General features: G+C 40.2%; 1 protein-coding gene across 10 annotated transcripts in view; it reads left to right on the forward strand.

The window, feature by feature from the left end:
- The window catches only part of sgip1a (SH3GL interacting endocytic adaptor 1a), a 247,037-nt gene that overhangs the window by 180,482 nt on the left and 41,938 nt on the right, over positions 1-24,617 (forward strand). For 5 of the 10 annotated variants that reach the window (XR_011357752.1, XM_069938392.1, XM_069938387.1 and 2 more), the window contains exons 8-16: positions 1,008-1,019; positions 6,537-6,561; positions 6,779-6,830; positions 10,544-10,632; positions 11,893-11,985; positions 13,681-13,755; positions 14,735-15,277; positions 18,236-18,360; positions 20,566-20,692. Coding sequence is in view for 9 of the 10 variants with exons in the window: in XM_069938392.1 (XP_069794493.1) it covers positions 1,008-1,019; positions 6,537-6,561; positions 6,779-6,830; positions 10,544-10,632; positions 11,893-11,985; positions 13,681-13,755; positions 14,735-15,277; positions 18,236-18,360; positions 20,566-20,692 (1,141 nt within the window). In the remaining variant the exon portion in view is untranslated. The remainder of the gene's footprint in view (positions 1-1,007; positions 1,020-6,536; positions 6,562-6,778; positions 6,831-10,543; positions 10,633-11,892; positions 11,986-13,680; positions 13,756-14,734; positions 15,278-18,235; positions 18,361-20,565; positions 20,693-24,617) is intronic. The other 5 variants (XM_069938388.1, XM_069938396.1, XM_069938394.1 and 2 more) reach the window with 3 other exon arrangements.

The raw sequence follows: 24,617 nt of genomic DNA on the forward strand, positions 1-24,617 counted from the left end.
TGTTTTATAAATGCAATGTTTTTCAGGATATAAAGAGCTATAAAGGGTGGATATTTTCTGTCTTGTGATCATTATTTGACTGATAGTTAGATTTCCATTGTATGAAGTAATATTTGCACTTTAACATATTATAACTCAAGATGATTCCATTCCCTCTTGAGGGACCAGTTGAAACTTGGTGCCAATATGAACTTGGGGTGGCAATTGTAAGATTTGGGGCTGGTATTCCAGCCTTTGTATAGGCCACCTGGAATTTGTAAAATATAAGCAGGAGGCCAAACAGTTAATTTTCCAGGTATTACTCCAGGTACAGATCTCAATTTTTGTGAGTCTCCGTCCACATTCATACTAATTACCAGCAAAACTCCACATCAAAAAGAAACAGTGGCAAACTTTTCTCCTGCAGGAACATGGCCATGGCTTTCCATGTCATATTGCTGTTTGATGGAATAAAAAGATCTCATTGTTTAAAGAGTATCTTTAGAGCATACTTTTTCCTCCAAAATATATCTTTTGGATGGAAGTGCAGAGGATAGTAAGTACAAAAGTAGAAAATCCATTCTCTGTATCAAAAGTCCATTTTTAAATGTTTTTCAATGAAATGTCATCAGCGAGGAATAGGTTCCCAGAACGAACCTAATTTTTGTCCTCGATCCAGTTGCTGCATCCAATTGAGAATTCTATGAAAACTTCAAAAAGATCCAAAAGTGACAAAAAAATGTGACAATTAAGGGGATTTTAAAAATCGGAGACACCTGGATTGATTCTTGACCCAGATGCCACTGACCAGCAGTCAAGACCTGTTATCCCCTTCCCCAGACCAAGAGTATAGAGATTGAGGTTTATGCCCAAATAACAATTTTCTTGTCAAGTATGTGAGGCTTTTCTGTGTTCTAATGATTGAACTCGTGTCTGTTCGCTTTAATCTTTGACAATAAAAGCTTTGTTCACAAATCTGTCACTCTCTGACCAGGTATCTGTTCTCTCTTCCTTTTTGCCGATCGCAGAGGCGCAATCCAGTGAGTATTCCTTTATGATACATTTCAATAACCACAACTATTTTAATTTTTGTTCACTATTCAGTGGTAATATATTGATGCTTATGAAAGTAACTTCTTTAGACCTACTTCAACTTGAATAAATATTAAATCTACTTGTTTAAGTGTTCACGCACTAAAAATATTGCATCACGTACTGAGGAGTCCTTAGTAATATTCACTGTTAAGCCAAAGAGCAAATAAAATTTCATAATACTTAAAAAAAGACTATATTAAATATGGAGCAAAAATATTGATTTGAAATTTGTATCTCTTAATGTGAATTTGAACAGTCACAGGATAAAAATATTCACCTTTGGATGTATCAATTAAACTTAATCCTTGTGCTCTTTAAGGGCATTCAGTTTGAAGAGCTGCTGGTTAATGTTTACACAAACTTGCTGGAGGAACTGAACAAGTCACATTGCATTCTTTATGTAGCAAACATAAAGGTATATAACCAATGTTTTATGCCTAAACCCTCCATCAAGGTATGAACAAAAAATTTGGGTGGCTGCCCACATTTTGCTCATGGCATGATGAAGAGCTCTAGCCTGAAACGCTGGTTATGTATCTTTGTTCTATAAGTACACTGTTTGACATGCTGAGTTTCTCCAGCACTGTGTTTTTACTATGAGAAAAAAGCAGGCAGGCCCCTGAATAGAATGGTAGGGAGATGGGCAAGGGGAGGAGCATGGGCATCAAGCGTGGTCATAGATGGGCACAAGAAAAAAAAAGTTGTGAAGAGATAGAGGGAGAGGATAGCTCTCTGAACGGAGGGGGAAGAGAGCGGAGAGCTGCAGGAAAGGAGACAGAGTGAAAGCTGGTTAATGTGTTGACTTTTCCTCTTCTCTCCCCGTATTTGTTGGACATGAGCAAAGGTGACCTGTGGAACCAGTTAATGGATGTTAACTTTAAATTAGTACAGAGCTCATGTTGAATTGTTAAACATTGGATGGTGTATATAAGGTGCTATACTTTACGTAGAAAGTCAAAACTGTTCAACTCTGCAAGTACTTCGAACACAAGCAGGACACCCAAAATAGGATTTATAAATACTTGTGATTCATAAGTTGTTCACTCACAGTTCTTTTTTTGCAATGACAGATTATTTGTGTGATATGGCTGCACTTGCATTTAATGTCAGCAGTTCCATTCCCCCATTGTAATTGTTTGCCTTAATTTAGTTACAGTGCCCTCCATAATGTTTGGGATAAAGATATTTTTTTCCATTATTCGCCCCTGTGCTCCACAGTTTTAAATTTGTAATCAAACAATTCACATGGGGTTAAAGTGCACATTCCAGGTTTTATTCAAGTTTATTTGAATACATTTTGGTTTGACCATGTGGAAATTGCAGCATTTTTTATACAGCGTCCCCTCATTTCAGGGCACCATACTATTTGGGACATATCAATGGTATGTCTATTAAAGTGGTCATGATTAGTATTTTGCTGCTTATCCCTTGCATGCAATGACTGCTTGAAGTCTGTGATACATAGACATTTCTCTTCACCATTTGAAAGGCATGCTCAATGGATTTAGGTTGGGTGACCGAATTGGCTATTCAAGAATTTTCCAGTTATTAGCTTATAAAAATTCCTGTTGCTGTAGCAGTATGTTTGGGATCATTGCCTTGTAGTAGGATGCAGCACTGTCCAATGAGTTTGGAGGCATTTGCACAAACCTGAGTACATAAGTTGTTTCTATACACCTCAGAATTCATTTTGATACTGCCACCAGCAGTTACATCATCAATGAAAGTAAGTGCACCAGTGCCTGTGGTAGCCAAACATGCCCAGGCCACAACACTTTAACCACGACGTTTCACAGATGAGGTGGTTTGGATCTTGGTCAGTTCCTTTATGCCTGTTGTGATAACAGTATGGTGCTGTTATGCCTTTGGAACTGTATTCCTCTGTATGGCTGACCCGTCTCCTCCCTGTAATTCCTCCCCCTGGAATTCTCCAATAAAGGCGATTACACCCAATCCCTCCCTCAGTACGAATCTTGGAATCGGGCCAACAACAGGCACATGTGTCAAGTCCTATGCTAATAAAACCCTGTCATCTAGTCTTTTGGTGTTATTGATAGAATATCAATTTTAATACCATAAAGTTTTTTTTTTACCACAATGGACAAGTTGCTGAGGCTGGAAAGGCTAGATATTGATCCGCAATTGCCCGAAGCCCCAGGTTGTTTTGAGCTCTGGCTGCTCTGCTTTAATCCTTTCTGCATGTCTCCACCTAAGTCGTGGGAGCCATTAACAACAAGCTATACCTGCTACAACGGTGGGTCGGCCACCACATCTACGCAATCATCAGGGGCTGCATGACATACGAGAAGGCCATAAACAAGCTCCAAAGCACAGGACGAATGCAGTCTATGCCAGACATCTCCTGGCCACTCACAAGCATCCACCCAATGAGCCCTCAAGAAATACTTCTGGGTCCTGTGTGAACTCGAACGAGCCTGCAGTTGCAGGGATGTTACTGCTAAGGTCTATACAGATTAGCTTGTTCGGGACGCCTGCATACCAGGCATCCAATCAGACTATATCTGTCAGCGGCTACTGGAACTGGGTGAATTGACTTGCAGAGGGCCTTGAGGTGTCCCAAACTTTGGATGTAGCCCTCCGTAACACAGACTCGTTCTCCTCTGGTAACACAACCGCCTCGTGGGGAACATAGGCATTACCAACTAGCATCGCGAGGTCCCAGGTCACATCCATGCAAGGCGACTCCTACTTCACTTCTGCCACCGCCGAGAACCTGGAGTGCTATTTCTGCTGCCATCAGAAGCACCCTCAGAAGCACTGCTCAGCCAAGTAAGCGGCATGCTCAGGATGTGGGAAAAAGGGATATTATGCCAAAGTCATTAAGTCCAGACCTTCTCTTCTCCCTAACAGTGCTGTGGGCAGGCAGTGAGGGTAGTCGGCATCTTGGCCAGAGCCATTTCCGGTGTCACTTCTGTCCCTGAGTGACAACCCTGCATGCATGCCAAGGAGATCGCCATCTTGGCCAGCACCACTTCCGCCCCTGACCATATTACTATATGCACATTGGAGGCCGCTATCTTACCAGCCCAGGTCGTGGGCACCATCTTACTGGCCTGAATCAAACAGTAACTCCAAAACAACTGGGTACTGGCATCAATTGTAATCAACAAGGACAGCTCCACCAGCTCGCCTGTTCAACAATGGAGGTCAAGGAAAATAGTCATCTAACTGTCTATTTGATAGTGGGAGCACAGAGAGGAGATGGGCCAGTCATACACAGGGATACAGTACCAATGGCACAACAGCATCATAGTGGTATCACCACAATGTCCCCACACTTTGCTCTTACCATCACTCTGATATAGGCTAATTTTGGTCTCATCTGTCCACAAGACTTCTTCCCAGAATTCTGCAGGCTATTTTAAATCCTTTTTGGCAAACTAATCCTGTTTCTGTGGCTAACTAGTGGTTTGCATCTTGCAGAGTAGCCTCTGTATTTCTTTTCATTAAGTCTTCTGTGGACAGTGGTCATTGAGATATCCATGTCTGCCTCCTGAAGAGTGTTTCTGATCTGTTAGGCAGGTGTTTGGGGATTTTTCTTCAATATGATGAAAATATTTCTGTCATCAGTAGTGGAAGTCTTCTTTGGTCTACAAGTCCCTTTGCAATAACTGAGCTCACTGTATGCTCTTTCTTCTTAATGATGTTCCAAATTGTTTATTTTGATAATCCTAAGGTTTGGGCGATGTATCTTATTGTTTTATTCTTTGTTTATTTTTAGCCTCATAATAACTTCGACAATCATTGTCACAACTCTGATCCTCATGTTGAAAAATGGCAACTACAGACTCCAATGGTGATCAAAAGCTGAGAAGCAAGCCTCGCTCTCTTATACCCACCCCAATGAAGTAACAAAACATACCTGAGTAACCATAAACACCTGTGAAGCTAAATGTCCCAAACATTATGATGCCTTGAAATGGCTGTATAAAAAGTGCTGTAATTCATACATGGTCAAACCAAAATGTATGCAAATAACCCTGAATAAAATTTGGAATGGGCACTTTAATCACATGTGAATTGTTGGATTACAAATTTAAAACTATGGAGCACAGGGGAAAATAAAGGAAAAAAAGTGTTGTCCCACACATTATTAATGGCACTATATATTTACCCAAGTGTTGCCCAAACATCTGTAAAAGTCTGAGGCATTTTCACCAGGTTATTTAGAGCAGGATGCTAAATATTTTATATTAATATAGCACCATTCACTTAACAAAACAGCCCAAAAGGCATACTGGTCATAGGTTAATTGGTTACTGCAAATTAGCCCAAGTGTGGGTGCATGGGCAGAGAGAATCATGGTCGAGTTAATCACCATTTGAGAAAGAATTCAAGATTCCTCTATTGTCATGTAATACTGAAGGACATGTTATATTGCACACAAAATTGCCTTCTGCTTGCCATATGGCAAAAAGTCACTATTTGCATTGTCTGGCACCCTTTACAGTCAGAGAGAAAGAGAATCAAGAGAGTCCCTTCAGAGTCACTGAAAGTCTGCGGATTCTCCTCCAGTACACCCACAGCCTCTGCAGCCGTACAGTCTCCTGTTCAATCCATCGGCATCCCAAGCTCTGATCCAAATCCTCAGGAAGCATTCATCACCCAAGGCACTTTGGGAACTCTTCTTGCCCTCAGCACCCTCTCAAATCCCAATTCCAATACCTGGTTCCCATGAGCCAATCTCCAGCAGCCATAGCCTGTTGGGTTCCCAACCACAAGTCACCCTGTGTGGGTTCCTCTGCCACCGAATTCCTCAGTGGTCCACCACCATCCTCACTGTCCTGTAGGGTCATCTCCTCTGATTCTCCTTCTCAATAGGGCATGTTCTCCCCATTTTTGGTGCCTTGCTCCCCAGGAGTCTGCCGTGCATAGGCATCACAGACTTCGGGGGGTGGGGGGGGCTATCCTTTCCTTCTCTTTCTCTGACTGTGACAGGTGCTTCAGGCAATTTCTGCTGTTGGCGAATCTGTCTGCCTTACTGCAAGAGCAATTTCATGTTATATGACATTGTTTTATTGCAATGACAATAAATTGTATCTTGATCTTGATCTAAATGTTGTGGGCCAGATTCCATGAGCCGAATAGCCTATTTCTGCTTCTTATCTTAATGGCATTTGATGAAAGATAATAATAATTATTTTTCCAGTGATCCCCATATTTTATATTTCACACATAAACATTTCTCTTCTGACTGAGTGCTGCCATTCACCAAAGATGAAAAAAAATCTGCAAAGGGAACAGATGTATTTCAGCTGAAACAAGAGAAACTTAACTCGGTCTAAAAAAGAAAATTTTCCTTGGCAAATTGTGATGCTGGCCAGTGTCTCTGCATGTGGCCACAAAATCATTTTATACCTAATAGCATTTGGCAGGACAATCCATATTTAATTCAATATTTAATCCTCCTTGTCAATACCTCTTCTATTTTTGTTTTGCAGGCAATTATCAAAAGGAACTTATCTTGTAAGTATTCATGTTGATTGCTAATAATGATCCCAAGTAAATGGAATGTAGAAAAATATAAATCATGAAGGCATCTGTATAAGGCTAGCTTCTTTTATATTACACAACAGAGGATTATAGCAGCCAAGACGTCTGAATAATTTGAAGTTGTAAAGTCACATTTTTATATTTTATAACATCTTCGCAAGAGGAAAATAAATTGTTCTTTTATTTTCAGGTGAAGAAATAGCTCGCCCAAGACGGTCAACGCCTACATCAGAAATTGTCAGGTATTTGAAGCCAACTTCTTCTTTGGCTTGGCTTCGCGGACGAAGATTTATGGAGGGGGTAAAAGTCCACGTCGGCTGCAGGCTCGTTTGTGGCTGACAAGTCCGATGCGGGACAGGCAGACACGGTTGCAGCGGCTGCAGGGGAAAATTGGAGGGTTGGGGTTAGGTGTTGGGTTTTTCCTCCTTTGCCTTTTGTCAGTGAGGTGGGCTCTGCGGTCTTCTTCAAAGGAGGTTGCTGCCCTCCGAACTGTGAGGCGCCAAGATGCACGGTTTGAGGCGAGATCAGCCCACTGGTGGTGGTCAATGTGGCAGGCACCAAGAGATTTCTTTAGGCAGTCCTTGTACCTTTTCTTTGGTGCACCTCTGTCACGGTGGCCAGTGGAGAGCTCGCCATATAACACGATCTTGGGAAGGCGATGGTCCTCCATTCTGGAGACCCAGCGCATTTGGATCTTCAGCACCGTGGATTCGGTGCAGTCAGCCTCTGCCATCTCGAGTACTTCGACGTTAGGGATGAAAGCGCTCCAATGGATGTTGAGGATGGAGCGGAGACAACGCTGGTGGAAGCGTTCTAGGAGCCAACTACTTATCTACTAAACACGGAGTAAGTTTTAGATTGCATGAAGCATCAGGAGGATAAAACTTAGATCCAATGAGCTGGTGACAGATCTCTTCCATTAAAAGCTTTCAACAAAAAGAAAATTCCTGCATTGAATAAACCTTTTATCATTAATTTAAACATCTTTTGCATCTTCCAAAATATTTTTAACTATGTTCCAATTATGGCAAAGTGTAGTAATACATGGAAGGGGAAAAAGAATTTAGTCCTATGGAGTTGTCAGTCTCAGCTTTGACATCACAATCTTCCTGACAGGTTGAATCTAATGTTAATGTGTTTGACACCCTTTTTAAAAAAAAGATTTTATTTATAATTTTTCAAACTCAGTGTCATAATAATCCATGATAATAAAAACAGACTACAATCTCCAATTACATACAAGCTTCCCCGTTGTGTCCAATTTCCCCGCCCCCTATCCCAATTAATATTCCCAGAGACAAAATTAAATAGTTACCCTAAAAAGAAAGATCGCAACAATAAATTAGTCCTCATCCCTTATTCCTATAGCATTTTACCTTCCAAACCTATTAGGGGTCACAGGACCAAAAAAGTAAAACAAAACATTTACACATGAAAAATTCTTGTTCAGACACCCTTGAAAGTATTTTTAGGTTGAACATCAACCCTCAATTCTGAGAGTTCAATTTTAGACTTGATGATTGAGCTTTTATTTTGGTTCAATCCAATCAAACTCAAAATTATTATTAGTTGTTGAACATCTGCCATACAAAATGCATGGTTATGGCATCAACAGGAACACCAATCCCTTCTAAAGAGATAATTCTGCTGTTTATGATCCTGCTGCATGAGCAGTGATAGATCACAAAAAGATACAGACAATCAAAAAGATACAAACACTTCTCAACACAGATTTCATTTAAAATGCCAGAGCTCTGCTCAAGTCCAGGCTCTGAGTACCTTTGCAAAAACATTGAAGAATGCCTATAGAGACTTCACAAGTAGGCGTTAATTGGACATGCTGTAGAGTAATGGATTATTGTTTTGGAAAGCAACAGATCAGAAGATTAGGTCCAATGCCACAGTCTGTCTGAAACAGTTTGCTGTTCTAGGAAGATCATGTGGTTTTACAAGCAGAGAGAGTCAAACATGCTTTTCTCTGTGTGTGTGTGTGTGTGTGTGTGTGTGTGTGTGTGTGTGTGTGTGTGTGTGTGTGTGTGTGTGTGTGTTTGAGAGAGAGAGAGAACTCAGTTCTGCAGTTCAGCAGCAGCAGCTGGGACTGGAACAGGACAAGCTGGAAAACTTGTGGAAAACCCCATTTTGAAGGCAGATTGTGAATTCTTAGTTCAGCCTGGTTAAATCCCTTGTGGTCCATACAAGAGGAGAGGACTGGCTATATAATGTTTCATTTGAAATAAGGGAAACTAAAAGAAACTCTGTGGTGACCTGAAAGAAAGGTTATCATCCTGAAAACCCAGAGGGGGCAAGTTTCTTCGGCAAGACACTGACGTGGCTAATCGAAAAAAATCAGTTTGTGTCCAACAAGCTACAAATCTCTTTCTGAAAACCAACAAGAACCTTCCTGAGCTGTAACCATTTACCTTTCAAGCACCAAAGCCTGGTAAAATTCATAAATGTTAAATTCTGTGCACAGTATAAGAATTGTCTGATACCAGTGAACCTGGAGGAGTGAGAAGTGAGATTAGATTGTGAATCAAAGAACTTATACACATATTACATACATGTATGCTTAGAATTAGAAGGGGGTAACATTAGGTTAAGTTAATAGTAATAAGTTAGAGTTTGATCCTGTTTTCATGTTTAAAGATAATTAAAAGTAAATTTTGTTTAGGTAACCATTTATCTTGGTGAATTTCTATTGCTGCTGGGTTTTGGGGTCTATAACATTAGCATGACTGAACTTATTAATTCATGGGTTGCCTTTAAATATACAAACGTGCAGCACATTTTTGGAGTTTGTTATAAGATGTTACACAAACTAAATATTTAGACATGATTTAGATATTCCACCACAGTTTTTAAATTAATTTCCTTGTGATTTTCATTTTCATTGCTTTTCATTTAGCAAATAAAGGCTCTTATTGTTTTGTATCTAGCTGTTACTATTTACTTCATAACAATTTTGCAAAAATGAAATGAACTAATTTGGAAATTTTATTTTGTGACAAAATGAATAGCCAGTCAAGTATTTGATTATAATTCAGAAATGATGTTTCAGAAATACCAGTTACTTTTTCCAGTTAGGTTACAAGCTAAAATTCTAGTCCTGAACGTATTTCCATTGCAGTAATTAAAATATGATCTGAGAACCCCATTTTATTTAGATGTCTGTTACCATTAATGTTTTACATGCTCTAATCTATAATCTTGCCTGGGGTTGTTGTGCCATTACTCATTGATTTATACTTTCGATATGTTACTCTTTACCTTCCTCTTCTCTGTCTGTGACCATGATACCTTTCCTATGTTGGAAATTAATTTTCTTCCCTCTCGTCATTTCTAATTTGAGAAGGGCACAGAATGCTATTAGGAGCCAAAGCAATAAATGAAAGTCTTCTTTTAATACTGAAGGACTCTGGGTTTTAAGTAAATGAGGCTTGAATCTTGTATTTCTTCTTTTAATTTTTTTTATTTTAGACATACAGCATGGTAACACCAATTGACCTGCATCCCCAGTACCTTTTGAAGGGTAGGAGGTAACCAGAGCATCAGAGAAAGTCAACGCAGAGATGGGGAGAATATATAAACTTGTTACAGACAGTGCCAGATATGAACCCTGATCCCTGGTGCAGTAATAACATTGCACTAACCACTACGCTAACTGTGGAGGCAATGTGTAGCCTTCACTTAATGACTGCATAATGTGACACAGAGACTTAACTCAAACAAATAATGTGAAACTATAATTATAGATCAAATTCCTTGTTACAATGCGTCTGGACATTTACTCTGGCCACCAATAAGAAAGATCCATTTTGGGAGGGTGATTTTCAGCAAGAGATTAATAAGATTTATTAATCCAGATTGACTTGTCAAGATGTAGTGATTTTCTTTCCTCCTCTAACTATTTATTTCTTATTTCTTTCCCTTTTATTCTCTTCACATTTCTTCCCAGTAGTAAGAAGGGAGCAGAAGATACAGCATCTCTGACCCCTCTCTTTGGCCCACCACTGGAGTCAGCATTTGAAGGCATAAGACCAGAAGGTACTTCTCACACATGCTTGACACATTTGAGTGCACAAATACTTAATAGTAAAGAAAGCAGTGGTTATGTTACTTTAGGAACAGTACCTGTACCCAATAACCTGTACCCAATAGCCAGTTGATCTGGAGATCTGACTGAGTTTGAATCTGATTTATCAGATGATGCATTTAAATTCAAGTGATTTACAAACAAAATGAGAAGAAGATCTTGCTATTGTTATTGGTGCCCATAAAACTACTGAATTGTAAAAAATACATTTGGTTTACCATTCATTTGATTCTATAATATTAGCTTTCCAAAGAAAACTGGACATGCATTTAAGTGAGTATAGTTTTGCAGCATTATGAGGAAAGAGTGGTTGGATTAAGCTACAGATACACTGCATAGACTTGATTGGCTGAATGGTCTGCTTTACCTTAATTATTCTATGAAATGATCGCACCTTTCATCAACATTGCCAAACACACTTTCAAGGAAGAAATATAGCTTGAACTAGACCAAGGCATATCTCTGATTAATATCTGGCATTCTTGGCCTTATCAGTGCTTTGATGAACTGATTTAGGAGAGAAGTGAAGATAAAAGAGAGTTAAAGTGTTTGATCACTAGAACAGCTTTTCATAAAGAAGGTGAAGATCCCTAAGAACATTCCAGCAATGTCTGATACTCTACAGTGCAGAACTGGCATGCAGTGCAAGGAAGTGAATGTAACTACAAAGAAACCATATTTGATTTGCTTATAGAAGATTAAAACCAAGGTTTCTTCACAAAAATAATGGTGCATTTAATGAAACACTGATCAAGATTATCAATGTAATTCTATGATAACAAGAGAACAATTCCAGTGAGGGAATTGGAGAAGGTTTCCACCTCTAATTCGGCATACATTTGCACATTTGGTCAAATAAAGGCAAACAGCCTTACTGCTGCAATTGAAATATTTAAATAGTTGGACATTTAATGTCAAATGGTCAAAGAGACAATAGTTCAGTATTAGGGGGAACTAGGTCTAAATCTGGTTGGGAAGATAGAGAGCAATGGGTGATCAGAAATACCTGAGTCATCTTCCCATAGATCCAACAAGGTACATTCTAACACACTGCTGGCTTAGCTTCAGGGATTGTACTCAATGAACCTTGCGGCATCAAACTTGCAGTGAAATCTAGTTCCTTCAGTGAAATGTTGAAAAATTATATTATTTGCACTGTGTATTTATGCCTTGTGTTAATTTTTTTGGCTGAATTTATCCATGCCTTAAAGCTGCAATTGATCAGCCTGAGATCTGGGGGCCAGTTCAAGCCAGAGATTACAAAAGACAATCCACGTTGCCATCACGATCATTTCCCACAGGAGGTAAGCTCATAGCAACCATTTTAATTCTGCAACAGAATCACTGGAATTTAGAAAACTATTTGAACTGAGTGTGCAATCAAACAATTAAACATTATAAAGAAAGAAGCAAAATAGAGTGCTATTCTTTTCCATAATTTCATTTTATGTGACTGCCGGATATGTGCATTTTATCCAGATTATATTGTGTTTGTCTGGGCTGTGAAAACCAGATCAGTGAATGAGTATTATCTGAACATAGTACTGGAGAAGACATCTTCAAGAAGGCTTTCGCCCCTTGAAACATCCTTAATGGCAGGTTTATAAGTGTGTGATTGTGGGATTGGCTTGCAATAAAACATCTAGGGCAGGGGTGTCAAACTCAAATTCACGGAGGGCCAAAGTTAAAAACTTGGACTAAGTCGAGGGCCGAACTAAATATTTATTGAAAATTTTCAACAACATCTGAATGTTTTCTTTTCTTTCAACATATGGAATGTTAAACTTTTTCTTATTAAAATAAATGTTTAATAATAGTTTTGGATAAACTCTTTCATTGTCATTGTCATTGGCCCATTTCCTTTAGCGTCTGAAACCGTGCACATGACGAGTCAATGAGGGATGATTAAAGCAGTGGTCTTCAAACTTTTTCTTTCCACCCACAGACCACCTTAAGCAATCCCTTACTAATCACACAGCACCAATGGCACAGGGACGCAAGTGGAAAGAAAAAGGTTGAGAACTGTTGTATTGTGGTAACTCAACATCTGATTAGGTTAATTGTTAGGCAAGTGGTCAGAGAAGGACCCCCCCCCCCACCCCAAGAAAGGCTTAAATCACAGGAACAAAATAAGCTTCCGTCTCACTGCTCCCAATTTTACACACAGTCCTGATGTGGAATGTGGGGTCGAAGCTCCACGTTCACCCGAGTTCAGGTGCTGTCTTTGTGGAGTTTGTACGCTCTCCCCTTGTCTTGGACCAACAGGTCGGTCGCCTGACGAAGGCACCCGAACCCCCCGTTGAAACGCCGGCGTCCGGGGCGGTGGAGGAATTGGCTGAGAAGAGCGCGTTGCTCCCACCCCCCTCCCATGGTTGGAGAGGGATTAAACTGCGATCTCACGGCGCCGGGCTCGTCTCCAACAAAAGGAGCAGGAGGCAGGGTCCGCCGCTCACGGAGCGAGGGGGAAGGCTTCGCCAACGAGACGTTTGGTCCAGCATCGCCGCTGAAGCGCGGACCCAGCGACGATGGTCCCCAACTCCAGCCGCGTCTGTGTGTCCGGGAGCCGGGCGGGCTGAGTGCGGCGCTCCGATCCCCGGGATTCGGGACTCTGAGATCCCTCCACACCTCCGGCGTCTTCATTTTCACCTTCAGTGTGCATGCACTATACTGGCGCGGTGGCCAGCGGGCCAACTCTAATATATATTTAATATGATCTTGTGGGCCAAATATAATTATATCGCGGGCCAGATTTGGCCCGCGGGCCAGAGTTTGACATGTGTGATCTAGAGGATCAGTGTGGAAGCTAAAGAAGAAAGTTTATGATTTTTGTTTTGTTACCTGACTCCTCAAAATTGAGGAAGGGTCATCTACAAGGATGAAAATGTGTTTTTATTAATATGTTGATTAGTCTTTAAATTCATTTCAAATGGTGTAGAACTCTCTGCAACTAATAATTTCATTTTCAATTTATATATTGCATTTTATAATTTCACTTTTAGCACCTCCTCCTCTGCCTCCAAAAAATGTTCCAGCCACACCACCTCGCACAGGATCACCTTCAACAGAGGGTTCAGGTAGGAATTTGTAGTTTAATGTTCAGCAATGCTGGGCAGCTGGTCATGGTCATTCAGAGGACAGCAAAGAACTGCTAAAGGAAACTATAGAAGCAGATACAGTGACCAAGTTCAAAAGAAAATTGGGCAGATAAATGACTAGGAAGAGTTTAGAAGGATATAGATCAAATGCAGGCCAATGGGACAAGCCCAGAATGCCATATTGGATGGTATAGACAAGTTGCACCGAAGGGCATGTTCAGTGCTATGTGATACTATGACTTCTTCAATGGAATAGCCATGTGGAGTGTAAATGCCAGCCACATCTAATGAAATTGAATGCTTGTACTGTTTCATCAACTTGAGGTAATGCTAAATAGCTTTAAAATAACATACAATCCATTTGGAGTCATGTTGCTCCAATAATAAATGACTGGATCTTCTATTTTTATTTTCTACACAATCTGTTTTCCAAATTGCATAATACTTGATCTTGGGCATGTGAAGTCACTTGCATCAAAGCTCTAAAAAGAATGTTTAGAAGTAATTAATACTTTTGTTCCTAAATCTGACTTGCAACATGTAGAGCTTAGTCTAGGACTGAATTTTGCAGCCCAACACATTCCTAGATTTTGCAGCCCAACACAATCTCTGATTATCTCAGCCAAGGCATCAGTGATCCCTGCTGGAAACTGGGTGAGTAACCAGACATAGAAGAAGACTGCACCTATACTCCTTCACTTGCCTCAGATATCAAAGATGGTCATTTGAGCATAATACCAGTGGACAGCTAGCAAGACCCAATGTGTAAAGGGAGCAGGAGTAGGGTGTGCAAGGCAACTGTTTTCTTCATTTGAAAATTCAGAATTTGAAATTTGTCTCATTGGTTATATGAATATTTAGTCTTTTAATACTAAATGCAAATTATTCAGTTTTATTTCATGTTTAATCTTTATTTTGATTCCTGCTTTTGTTTTTATTCTTGAATTTTGAACTTAAGAGCACATTAGTCTGAAAGGCATCAAGTCAAACCTTGACACAGCAACGCAACAACCTTTACCGAACTCAACCAGTGGGACTGTAGGGATTGTGCAGGGTGAAGCAGAGCCCCAGCCAGACAAACTGTTGTCTATCAGTGACCTGGATGATATTTTTGGCCCAGTTGTGTTTCCCAGACCTGGAGTCGTCCTGTCGAAGAACAAGTGGATCGATTTTTCTGATCGACCTCCCAGAGACGATGTTTCAGTTGCCGCTCTGAATGAAACGAGGTCCATCTCGGCCCTGCAGCCAGATGACGTCCATAGTGACCTACAGTCCACTGATGCCCCTCCAAGTATTTCTGTGCCTCTCAACCATGATGGGAGTGAGAAAAAGAGTTCTGAGTACACAATGGTCAAGAGCGAAAAAAGCCAGTCGTCCTCCTCCCTGAAAGAGCTCGCTATGGGGCAAAGGAGCACACCCCCTCCCCCTCCACCTCCTACCTACAGGACAGTGGTATCTTCTCCAGGACCCAATTCAGGCAGTGGAGTATCCAGTAGCAGTGGTACGTGGTGTTTGGCTAACCACTACACTAGCCTGTGTCCAGCAAGAAGCCTTAGTAGCAGCAACATGTCTGGCTTCTTCCTGCTTCTGTCCTGTTGTATTTGTGCAATTCCATTCTGTGCTAAGCTCTGCTATTTTATGTTCTTTTGAAAGCGTGCATTTGAAGTGACATTCTCACAACATTCTCCCTGCTCCCCATCCTTCTTCCTCAACAAGTTCTACCCTTTTCTTGAAACTGGCCGACAAGTTGTAATGTCGTATTCAGGATGACGCATTGTCTGCAGTGTTTACCAGTCCAGCATCACATCTATGAATGAAGATAAACCAAATAACCCATGTATTTGTACTGAAATGGTTCTTTTAAAACATTACTTTCAAGCTTCCTTTGATCTAATCAATAAGTAAACCTCTACTGGGCTGGGTAGATTCTATAATTGTCCAGACCTCTTCTTTCCACCCTCACACCCCAGCCAACCTCACCCCCCCCCCCCAAAATAATGGATGGGATTTATTGATCAAAGATTGTAGTTACTAGTTTTTTACCCAGTCCACTCCATCACCTTCCTCCAATCCCCCACTTCCCTCCACTGCCTGTTGGGCAAACAGCATGATGGCAGGGGCTTCATTAGGCATAGATGCAATGCTTCTCTGCTTGATAAACGTGCCACCTTCTCTGCTGAAAAGCAAAATGCAGCCATTTGATCCAATTGATCATCTGTTCATCTTTAAAACATCTTGACAGACTGTCTGTGTTCCTATTCAAACCATCCCATTGGTGCAGTATATTGCGGGGATGTCTTTGAGAAAGCAGGGCTTATACCTGCTCTTGGAAACTCGCCCTTTTAATTTCACAAGATCAAGGAACAGAAGTAGGCCATCTGGCCCATCGAGTCTGCTCTGCAAATCCACCCTGAGCTAAACTGTTCTCACTTGCAATTCCAATTTCTTGCTTTCTCCCAATATCCCTCAATACCCTGACTAATTAGATACCTGTCAATCTCCCCTTTAATTGGGCCTCCACAGCTGTATGTGGCAATAAATTCTGCTCACTCAGTTTGGCCGCAAATAAGATAGAAGCCATTACACATCTGTCTCCAGACCCGGTTCACTGAACTGTCAGGCTGTCAATGAGATGCAAAGCCTTGTCAATTAAGTCAAAAGCTCGGGTTACATTGCCAATTAATCATTGTCAATGGATCGCCAGAGTAAAGCTGAACTTCTGCAAAAGCTTGGTGGGCAACTTGTACAGCACTGAATGCTGACCAGATGTCTCAGATTTCATCTTTGGTCCACAATGAATTTAAGGTTGCAGTCAGGGTCTGGGTACCACATTCTCAGCATTGGCAAAACAGTCAGGGGTTTAAGTGATCTGGAGACTATTTTTAAGTACAAATGTTTCAGATCGGAAACAAATGTGAAGTTTCCAATAAAACATGGACAATGCTGACAATGCTATTGATTCATCCCTCAAATTCTGCTCCCTGTCAGCCAGTTTCCACCATCTCTCCCCGATCTCTCCTGTTGTGTAGTTAGATCATATCTATATCCAGCTGAGTGCACATTTCTATCATTAGTCTAAAGCAAAAGTTGATAGTTATAAGGCTTTTTGTCCCGATTTTGCTGCTTCCATTTTGTCTATACTTGTTTGTACAAATCTAATTGTATAAATTTGTTTCCAAAGGAGAGGGAAATGAAAATAGTTATTCCCGTAGTGAGAGGTTATGATCCCTGGAGTAGTTCTATCTCACAACGACTAATACATTTCAGATTGCTTTGGGCTGTTCGAGTTGCACCATTGATTTTGGTTTCCTTTGGCTGAGAGGACAAGTCTCATGTGCCACTCCTGCTTGCTATTCAGTGAATTTTCCTGAAAAGCTAATGGAGTAAATTTAACTCTGGGCATGTATAAGAAATAACGTTGAGTTAACTGCCTGTTATACTGTTCTCTTTTACACTGAACAGCTTGAAAGAATATCAGGCAGAATCATATAACAGGTAACTAATTCAATATGGTCTGGTGTTTACTGCTATCCAAAGTTAATATCACCAGTAAACACCCCACCCCCCCACCCCACCCATGTGCCCATGGGTGTGACTATTACACTCTCCTTGTCTGCCAGTACCTGCTGACTCCCTCACATGTTGTTGACTCTGTTTTCTCTCTCGAAAGATAACAAGCAGAAAATGTTAGAGTTTAAGGAGCAGGCCAAGAGGAAATTTAGGGTGCAAAATGGGAGGAAAAGAACTGCACTTGGCAATTTAGCAAATTTAAAAGTTTTAATGCAAAACTATCAATGAAAATAATTCATAAAAATCTCAAACACAAGTTCATAAAACTAAGCATTCAATTTGCTTGTGTTTCTAATTTTATTTCTTTTAAATTTAATATAATATAAAATGTTTCCCATGAGTGAATATTCTGCTTAGGTGAGGCATGACCAATTTTGGGAGTTGAATTGAAAGGATGAAATAATAAATGAAAGTAGTGTCAACACCCCCAGAAAAACAGCGCGAGTCCATGAGGTTGATGTGAATTGACAGCTGGCAAGATGAATACTAACATTTGGGGAGGGGTAAGGTGGTCGCATTTGCACCATATTCGTGGCATGTCCCCAGGCTATGATAATCTAATCTTAATTCAGGCACAGTCAGAGCTCCCCATCCTGGGAGCTGGAGATTGACTTCTCGTTAATGAGATCGAGCCCAACCTGTCAGGTTCCAGACTTTGGACCTGTATAAACTATATAAACTACCAAAACAAAACAGGGACTTTCAGAAGAGGGTCTCAAAGTTCTCTGAAATACATTTTGGGCCAGGAGAAGTAGGACTTTCTCACTGCCATTAAACAACTGCCTTTCTACAAATCATTTATCCTTCCCCTGTGCCAACCAGATTCCCAAGGACCTTTCCCTTGGGTTCATTGTAAAATTTAAAATCATGTTTTTTTTTTAATTTTTAGGTTCTTCATCCCCTGCCCGTCCAGCAACACCATCAGGCTTAACTAGTAATACTCCTCCTCCGCCACCACCTCGCCCACCATCACGACCTAAGCTGCCTCCTGGAAAGCCTGGCGTAACTGATATGGTAGGTTTTGATGTGTCACTAGGGGCATTCAGTGCAATGAACATTTTGCTGGACTGAGCAGCAACAAAGATTCCTGTGCAACTCAGAGCCATGTAGTTCAAAGGCCTAGAGAACAAAGCTAAATGTAAACCAGACTTCTTATTTACCATCCATCAAAAAGGGATTGGATAGTCTATTTCTCACACGATTGTTGATGAAAGTCCAGTCATGCTATAGACTGTGTTTTAAGATCAGGCCATGAGATCATGTACTCATGCACCACTTTATTTTTGGCATGATTTCGGGTTGAGCTAAGATGAAGTTAGTTAGTGAAATTGTGCAAGTGTCCAACTAGAACTAACTTTATTTGAACAAAGCTGCACATTGCTGGCAATTCCAGTATTTTGTTTTGCATTTTCTAATTATAACCTGAAAGATTCAATTCAAAATAAAACAAAAGTCCTGAACAATATGCTTGTGATCCAAGAAACTACTTCTTGCACTCTGAGTTCAAAACATGATTATTTGAACTGTACAAAAAAAATGTTTCGGATCAGGCACTAATCATATCTGTCACAAGGTTCTGCTACATTGAAATAATAGCACTAAATTTAGCATGAGGCTGAAGAGATCAAAGAATACTTCTTTATTCTAGGTGCCTGAAACTAGATGGAAAATTCTGTATTAATGATAAACCATTTTATTACTGACATTAAGTCTCCAAATCCAGAAGATTTTTTTAGTGAAATTAACATTTTGTAGCAGCAGCTATGAGGAAAGAGACTCTCCACCACCACATTAGGAGTTTTAATGGCAGTTTAATTCAAAACCCGCACGTGCCCCTTTAAGGGCAACGTGAGCTCTGCCCCCACGTGGGCAGTGACATTATCACGCTGCCTGGGGTGCACGCTCAGTTCAAACAATAAGGCAAGGAGGTCCCCCAACGGCGCCCTGTACTCATCAAAACCTTATATATATTGACAGTCTTTAGCACTCTTGAAGGCAAAGCACATTTAACTGTAAGAATGGGTGATAGATATTTTAGTCAAGATATTTTGGTTCTGAGGAGCATCTAAATAAGGGATAAGAGTTAGATAGTGAGAAATCTTGGAAATTAAATATAAGTGGGGCCGGTTCATTAGAGGAAGTGCGCTGCCACAATTGGTAAAACATGATAGCAATGATTTGATGGTTCTATAGCTGGGACCTGCAAATTCTCAGCCTATTACCATTGTCATCCCATTGTCTCTCTTCCAGACATGGTTTCTCAGCCATTTCCAATTTTAAGTGCGCCATCAGTAGTGGCCATGCCTTCAGATACTCTAGTCTCAAGAATTGTAGGTGGCAGATAGCACAACACTGTTACAGAGCCAGCAATCCAGGTTCGACTCCAGAGCTGTCTCTAAAGAGCTCGCACACTCTCTCATGTCTACATGATTTTCCTCCAGGTTCTCTAGTTTCCTCCCACCATTCAAATGGTATGGGGGTTGTAGCATAATTAGGTGTAATTGGGCGCTATGGCTTGTGGGCCAGGAGGGCCTGTTATGGTGCTGTATGTCTAAATTTTAAATTTATATTTAATTTCCAAGATTTCTCACTATCTAACTCTTATCCCTTATTTAGATGCTCCTCAGAACCAAAATATCTTGACTAAAATATCTATCACCCATTCTTACAGCTAAATGTGCTTTGCCTTCAAGAGTGCTAAAGACTGTCAATATATATAAGGTTTTGATGATGCTGAATCTGTTTCCGTAAGCCAGCATCTGTGCCTGCTTACACATTTTCTGCTCAAAAGACAATGAGTGAAATGTCTTCCTTTATTCCAAGAGGAGAATGTTGCCAAAATATTTGCTGCGGATGGCTCTCCGATGATTCTTTGCTCAAAAAGAAGATTTTGGATAAAAACAAAAATAGATTTGTTCCTTGTACCCACTAAATGCCATACAATCTCTCTCTTCCTTTGCTCATATTTTTAAAAAATGTCATAATTGAAGCCTTGGGAGGCAGCCAGCAGTCAAATAGTTCAAGGCATGCAGAAATTATTATCTTCAAGATGTAAAATAGGAGAAAAAAAATAGTATAATTTCAACCTGTGCTTCATTGCTTTTTTATTATATGTTAAGCTCATCAAATAAATGATAAATTGCATCTTTTGAAATTTGAAATAATTATGTTTCACCTGATTTTATTTCTAATCAGTTTATTTTGTTTCCTGCTTTACAGTCCAGGTCGTTTAGCCCTCCAATTCATTCCTCCAGTCCTCCACCGGTAGCACCTTTAGCCCGAGCAGAGAGCACTTCCTCCATATCTTCAACTAACTCGCTGAGTGCTGCCACCACCCCGACAGTTGGTAAAGTACTGTTAATAACATTTCATTATGTGTCAGTGGAGAATTCAAGGGTGCAATAAGTTACATTGTTTGATTTTGGAAAATTAGTTTTGAAAGGTTTTTTTTTCTCTGAGTATTTCCAGCATCTCCTGTCTTTATTTCTGATTTCCACCATCTACATTAGGGTCAGAGGGTGAAGTTTCCTCACTTTGAATTCATGAGATGATTATTTGCCCATCCATATCTCACCATTCTATGAAAGTTATTCTGACTAATAGGGACGTATTGGTGAGACCTGCATTGATACTGAAAGCTAGCAATTGGGCAAGACGTGCACAGCTACTTGCAAGCAATCCCCAAAAGTCCTATATTGTGCAATTTCTTTTCCTGTAACAAAAAAGTATGCACTGAATGCTTTTGCAAATGTAAAATGTAAACTTCTTTCTTTCTTTCTAATATATTTTTATTGGTTTGGAAGAGAGAATGATCAGATGTTGTATATTGAACAAAAAATAATCTAGATCTCAATACAATAAAATACAGAACATGAATCGTAAATAATTTATACATTATCTTGTATACAGTGTTCGAGCATAATAGAAATTATTTTAGGAAAACTTCAGTTCATAATCCATAATTCAAATATATTCATGGAAAATTATCTAGATAATGTGGTCTCTTCTGATTATAAAGGAAAAGAAATAAGAAAAAAAATTAAAAAGAAAGAAATAGAAGAAAAGAAAGCCCCCCCCCCCGCTAATCCTATCCCTCCCACTAGACACGGTCACCAATAAATAATATGCAAGGGATCGAGTTTTGGCTTCCAGACAATGGGAAAATAGCCCCCAAATCACTCATGTATAAGTAATCAAATTATGATAATAGCCCATAAGTGGACCCCATATCTTGTCAAATTCAATCATAATTTCTTTAACGTTATATCTAATTTTCTGCAACTTAGGCAAGACGTAATACCTTGTACACATTGTCCATGAGTAAGTGGTAGACTCTTTTTCCATTTAATAAATATTGCTCGTCTGGCTATCAATGAAGTAAAAGTTACAACTCTTCTCTGAGTTGGATTCAAGGAAATGTTTTCCTTTTGAGACTAATGAAACAAAGCAATACAAGGACAAGAATCTAATTTGATCCTGAGAATCTCTGATAGGATTTGGAAAATTTTTTCCCAAAAATCCTTCAGTTTTAGACAATCCCAAAATATATGGATCAGAGATTCCTCATAAATTTTACATTGATCACATAATGGATCAATGTCAGAATAAAAACGAGATAGTTTAACTTTAGACATATGTATTCTATATTTCACTTTGAATTGCAATAGGCAATGTCATGGACAAAATGAGGTATTGTTAATCAGGTCAGGTGTAATATCCCAATCTTCATCTGAAATTGATATGTTCAGATCTCTTTTCTATTCATTCCCAATTGTCCTCCTTGAACAAACGCTTAAATCCATCAGGTTATCATAAATGGTTGCTATTAATCCACCTTTATTATCCAACTTTATATCAAAAAGTAAAAAGAGCAAAGATGGCACTGCTGCCAGAGCTGCTGAAGTGGCAGCACTGCCGCTGATGCGAACTGCAGGGATTGAGGGAGCGGAGATGCAGTGCTTCCCTGGGGTCCAGCTCTCTAGTCGACTGGTGTTAGCTCTGCATGGGCTTTGAATGGCCCATTGAGAGAGCCAACTATGATTTTAGTTGAAATTCCATGACCAAGGGTCTGTGCCCAAAATGGCAGCGCCTATTAATCAGCATCAGCCATGAGAGGCTACAGATTCTGAGGAAACGGAGGATTGGAGCAGGCACCAGAGAGCAGGAAGATCACACACTGTCTGAGCGGGAGAAGCAAAGGAGACGACCCACAGGGACGGTGACCACAGCAGTGAACTAGTCAGAGGGCTCTTGCAGCTGGGGACCGGTGCATGCAGCGAGCTGCTGGTGACTTGAGGCAAGGAACCCATAGAGCCTGTGGGCTGCTGGAGACTGTTGTTGGGAGACTTCCACTGGGCTGCGGACTACTGGAGACTGGCTCGAACTGGCTGGAATCAGAACAATGATACGAGGAGGTGCCGAGGGTGCTGGTGGGTCCCTGACCATGTGGGAGGTTCAGATCTGGAGCTTGGATTGCCAGTGATTTGAACAGGACTCTGTGTAGCTGTGGGGGCTGCAGAGGTGCTGGAGGCAAATCTACAGACACTCAGTGACTCTCTTTTGCTTCTCTGTCTGACTGCAAGTCTGACTGTAAGAAGCACTTAGGCAATTCCTCCTGGTGGCGAATCTGACTGCCTTGCAACGGGCAAAAAGAAATTTAATGTACTATGAAACTGTTTTATTACTATGACAATAAATTGAATCTTGAATCTTGGTTTCAGGAACATGGGGAAAATTAGGAAGTTTGGACTGAGCCAAATGCTTGATTTGTAATATCTAAAACAAATGCCTATTAGGAAGATTAAATGTAACTGTTAATTGTTCAAATAGAGCAAACTTGCCTCGAATATAAACATCCCCAAAACTTTTCATACTCAATCTGACCCATTCACTAAAACCTACATCCAACATAGAAGATTGAAAAAGATGATTCTTAATAATAGGGCTAGCTAGAGAAATATTGAGAAAACCAAAGAATTTTCTAAATTGTGCCCATATTCTTAATCCATGTCCCATTATCAGATTATCTATCAATTTTGAAAATTAATAAAGGTAAAGAAGAACCAAGAACTGTGACAAAAGTATGTGCACACTGAATTCTGTGCAAATATAAACTTGAAATTGTTTCAAGATCATTTTGTCACATGGCTAATATAACTGTATTGGCATGTTTTAATATGATTGCATTCTACAAAGTAATGTATTTAATGTATTAAGTATAATTATTAATTACTTCATTATTTTAAGTAACAAACCTTTTGTGCGCACATAAATTTCCTTTTGCGTGGGTTGCAAAATGTGCGCACACGCACACGGCCTAGCGGGAACTGTGCTTGCAAGTCTTATTTGTGTTGATGGAAAAGAGGCAAGGGAAAGAGTGTTGATGGTGGAGGGGGGGGGGAATGGGGGGATGGGGAAGGGAACTAATGGAGACTAAATGAACCTCAATGATGAGGGCATCCTGAGATACAGAAGGTGCTCCTCTTCTTCCTTTCCCATATATTTTCCCTCCTACTCCACTCCTCCTTCAGTCAAGGAGCTTCTGTCCTCTCTGTCATGTCCAACCAAACCTAATAGCTTTGCAAAGAGCCATTCCATTCAGATCTGACTCGGTACCTGAACATCTCCTTCAGCATAATGATAGCTTAGTTGTCAGGTTTTTTTAGTTGTCCTGCTTCATGGCCTTGTGAATCTACAATGGGCATCAGCCATGATTTAAGGGAATCTCTGAGAAACCAGATTTTAAGTCTGTTTGGAGGTCTGGCAAGATCAAGCGAATAGACTGCCTTAGGACAGAGGCACTATGGAAGCTATTCAGGAAAACTGTGTAATGCTAAGAAAGATAGCCTTGTGATTTCAGACCATTAAATGTTGATGCAGTCGAGTTCCTACTTGATAACTAACAATTCAGAGTAATCAGGACATGTCTTAATGGACAGATGTGTGCGGTCAATGACACCTTGCATCTGAGGGAAGCCAAAGTTGCAAACCTGAAAACACATTTGTTCTCATTGGCTACATTGGTTACAGAGTTTATGTGATTGGCTCTCCTGGAAAACACCACTCACCCATCTGATGCATTTGTATAAAGATAACTTCTATATGTCTAGAGCAAAGTCCGAGTAAGATCCCAAGGTAAAGAACTTGTCATCAACACCAATCTGAACAAATGCAGATAGAGCATGGGCCTCAGGTTCAATTGACTATAGACCTTATAACAATGTGCTGCAATCTGAGCCATCTCAGACACAGGTGCCCAATCTTGTCAAGGA

This window comes from Narcine bancroftii, chromosome 5, assembly GCF_036971445.1.
Source record: "Narcine bancroftii isolate sNarBan1 chromosome 5, sNarBan1.hap1, whole genome shotgun sequence".
NCBI classification, from domain to species: domain Eukaryota; kingdom Metazoa; phylum Chordata; class Chondrichthyes; order Torpediniformes; family Narcinidae; genus Narcine; species Narcine bancroftii.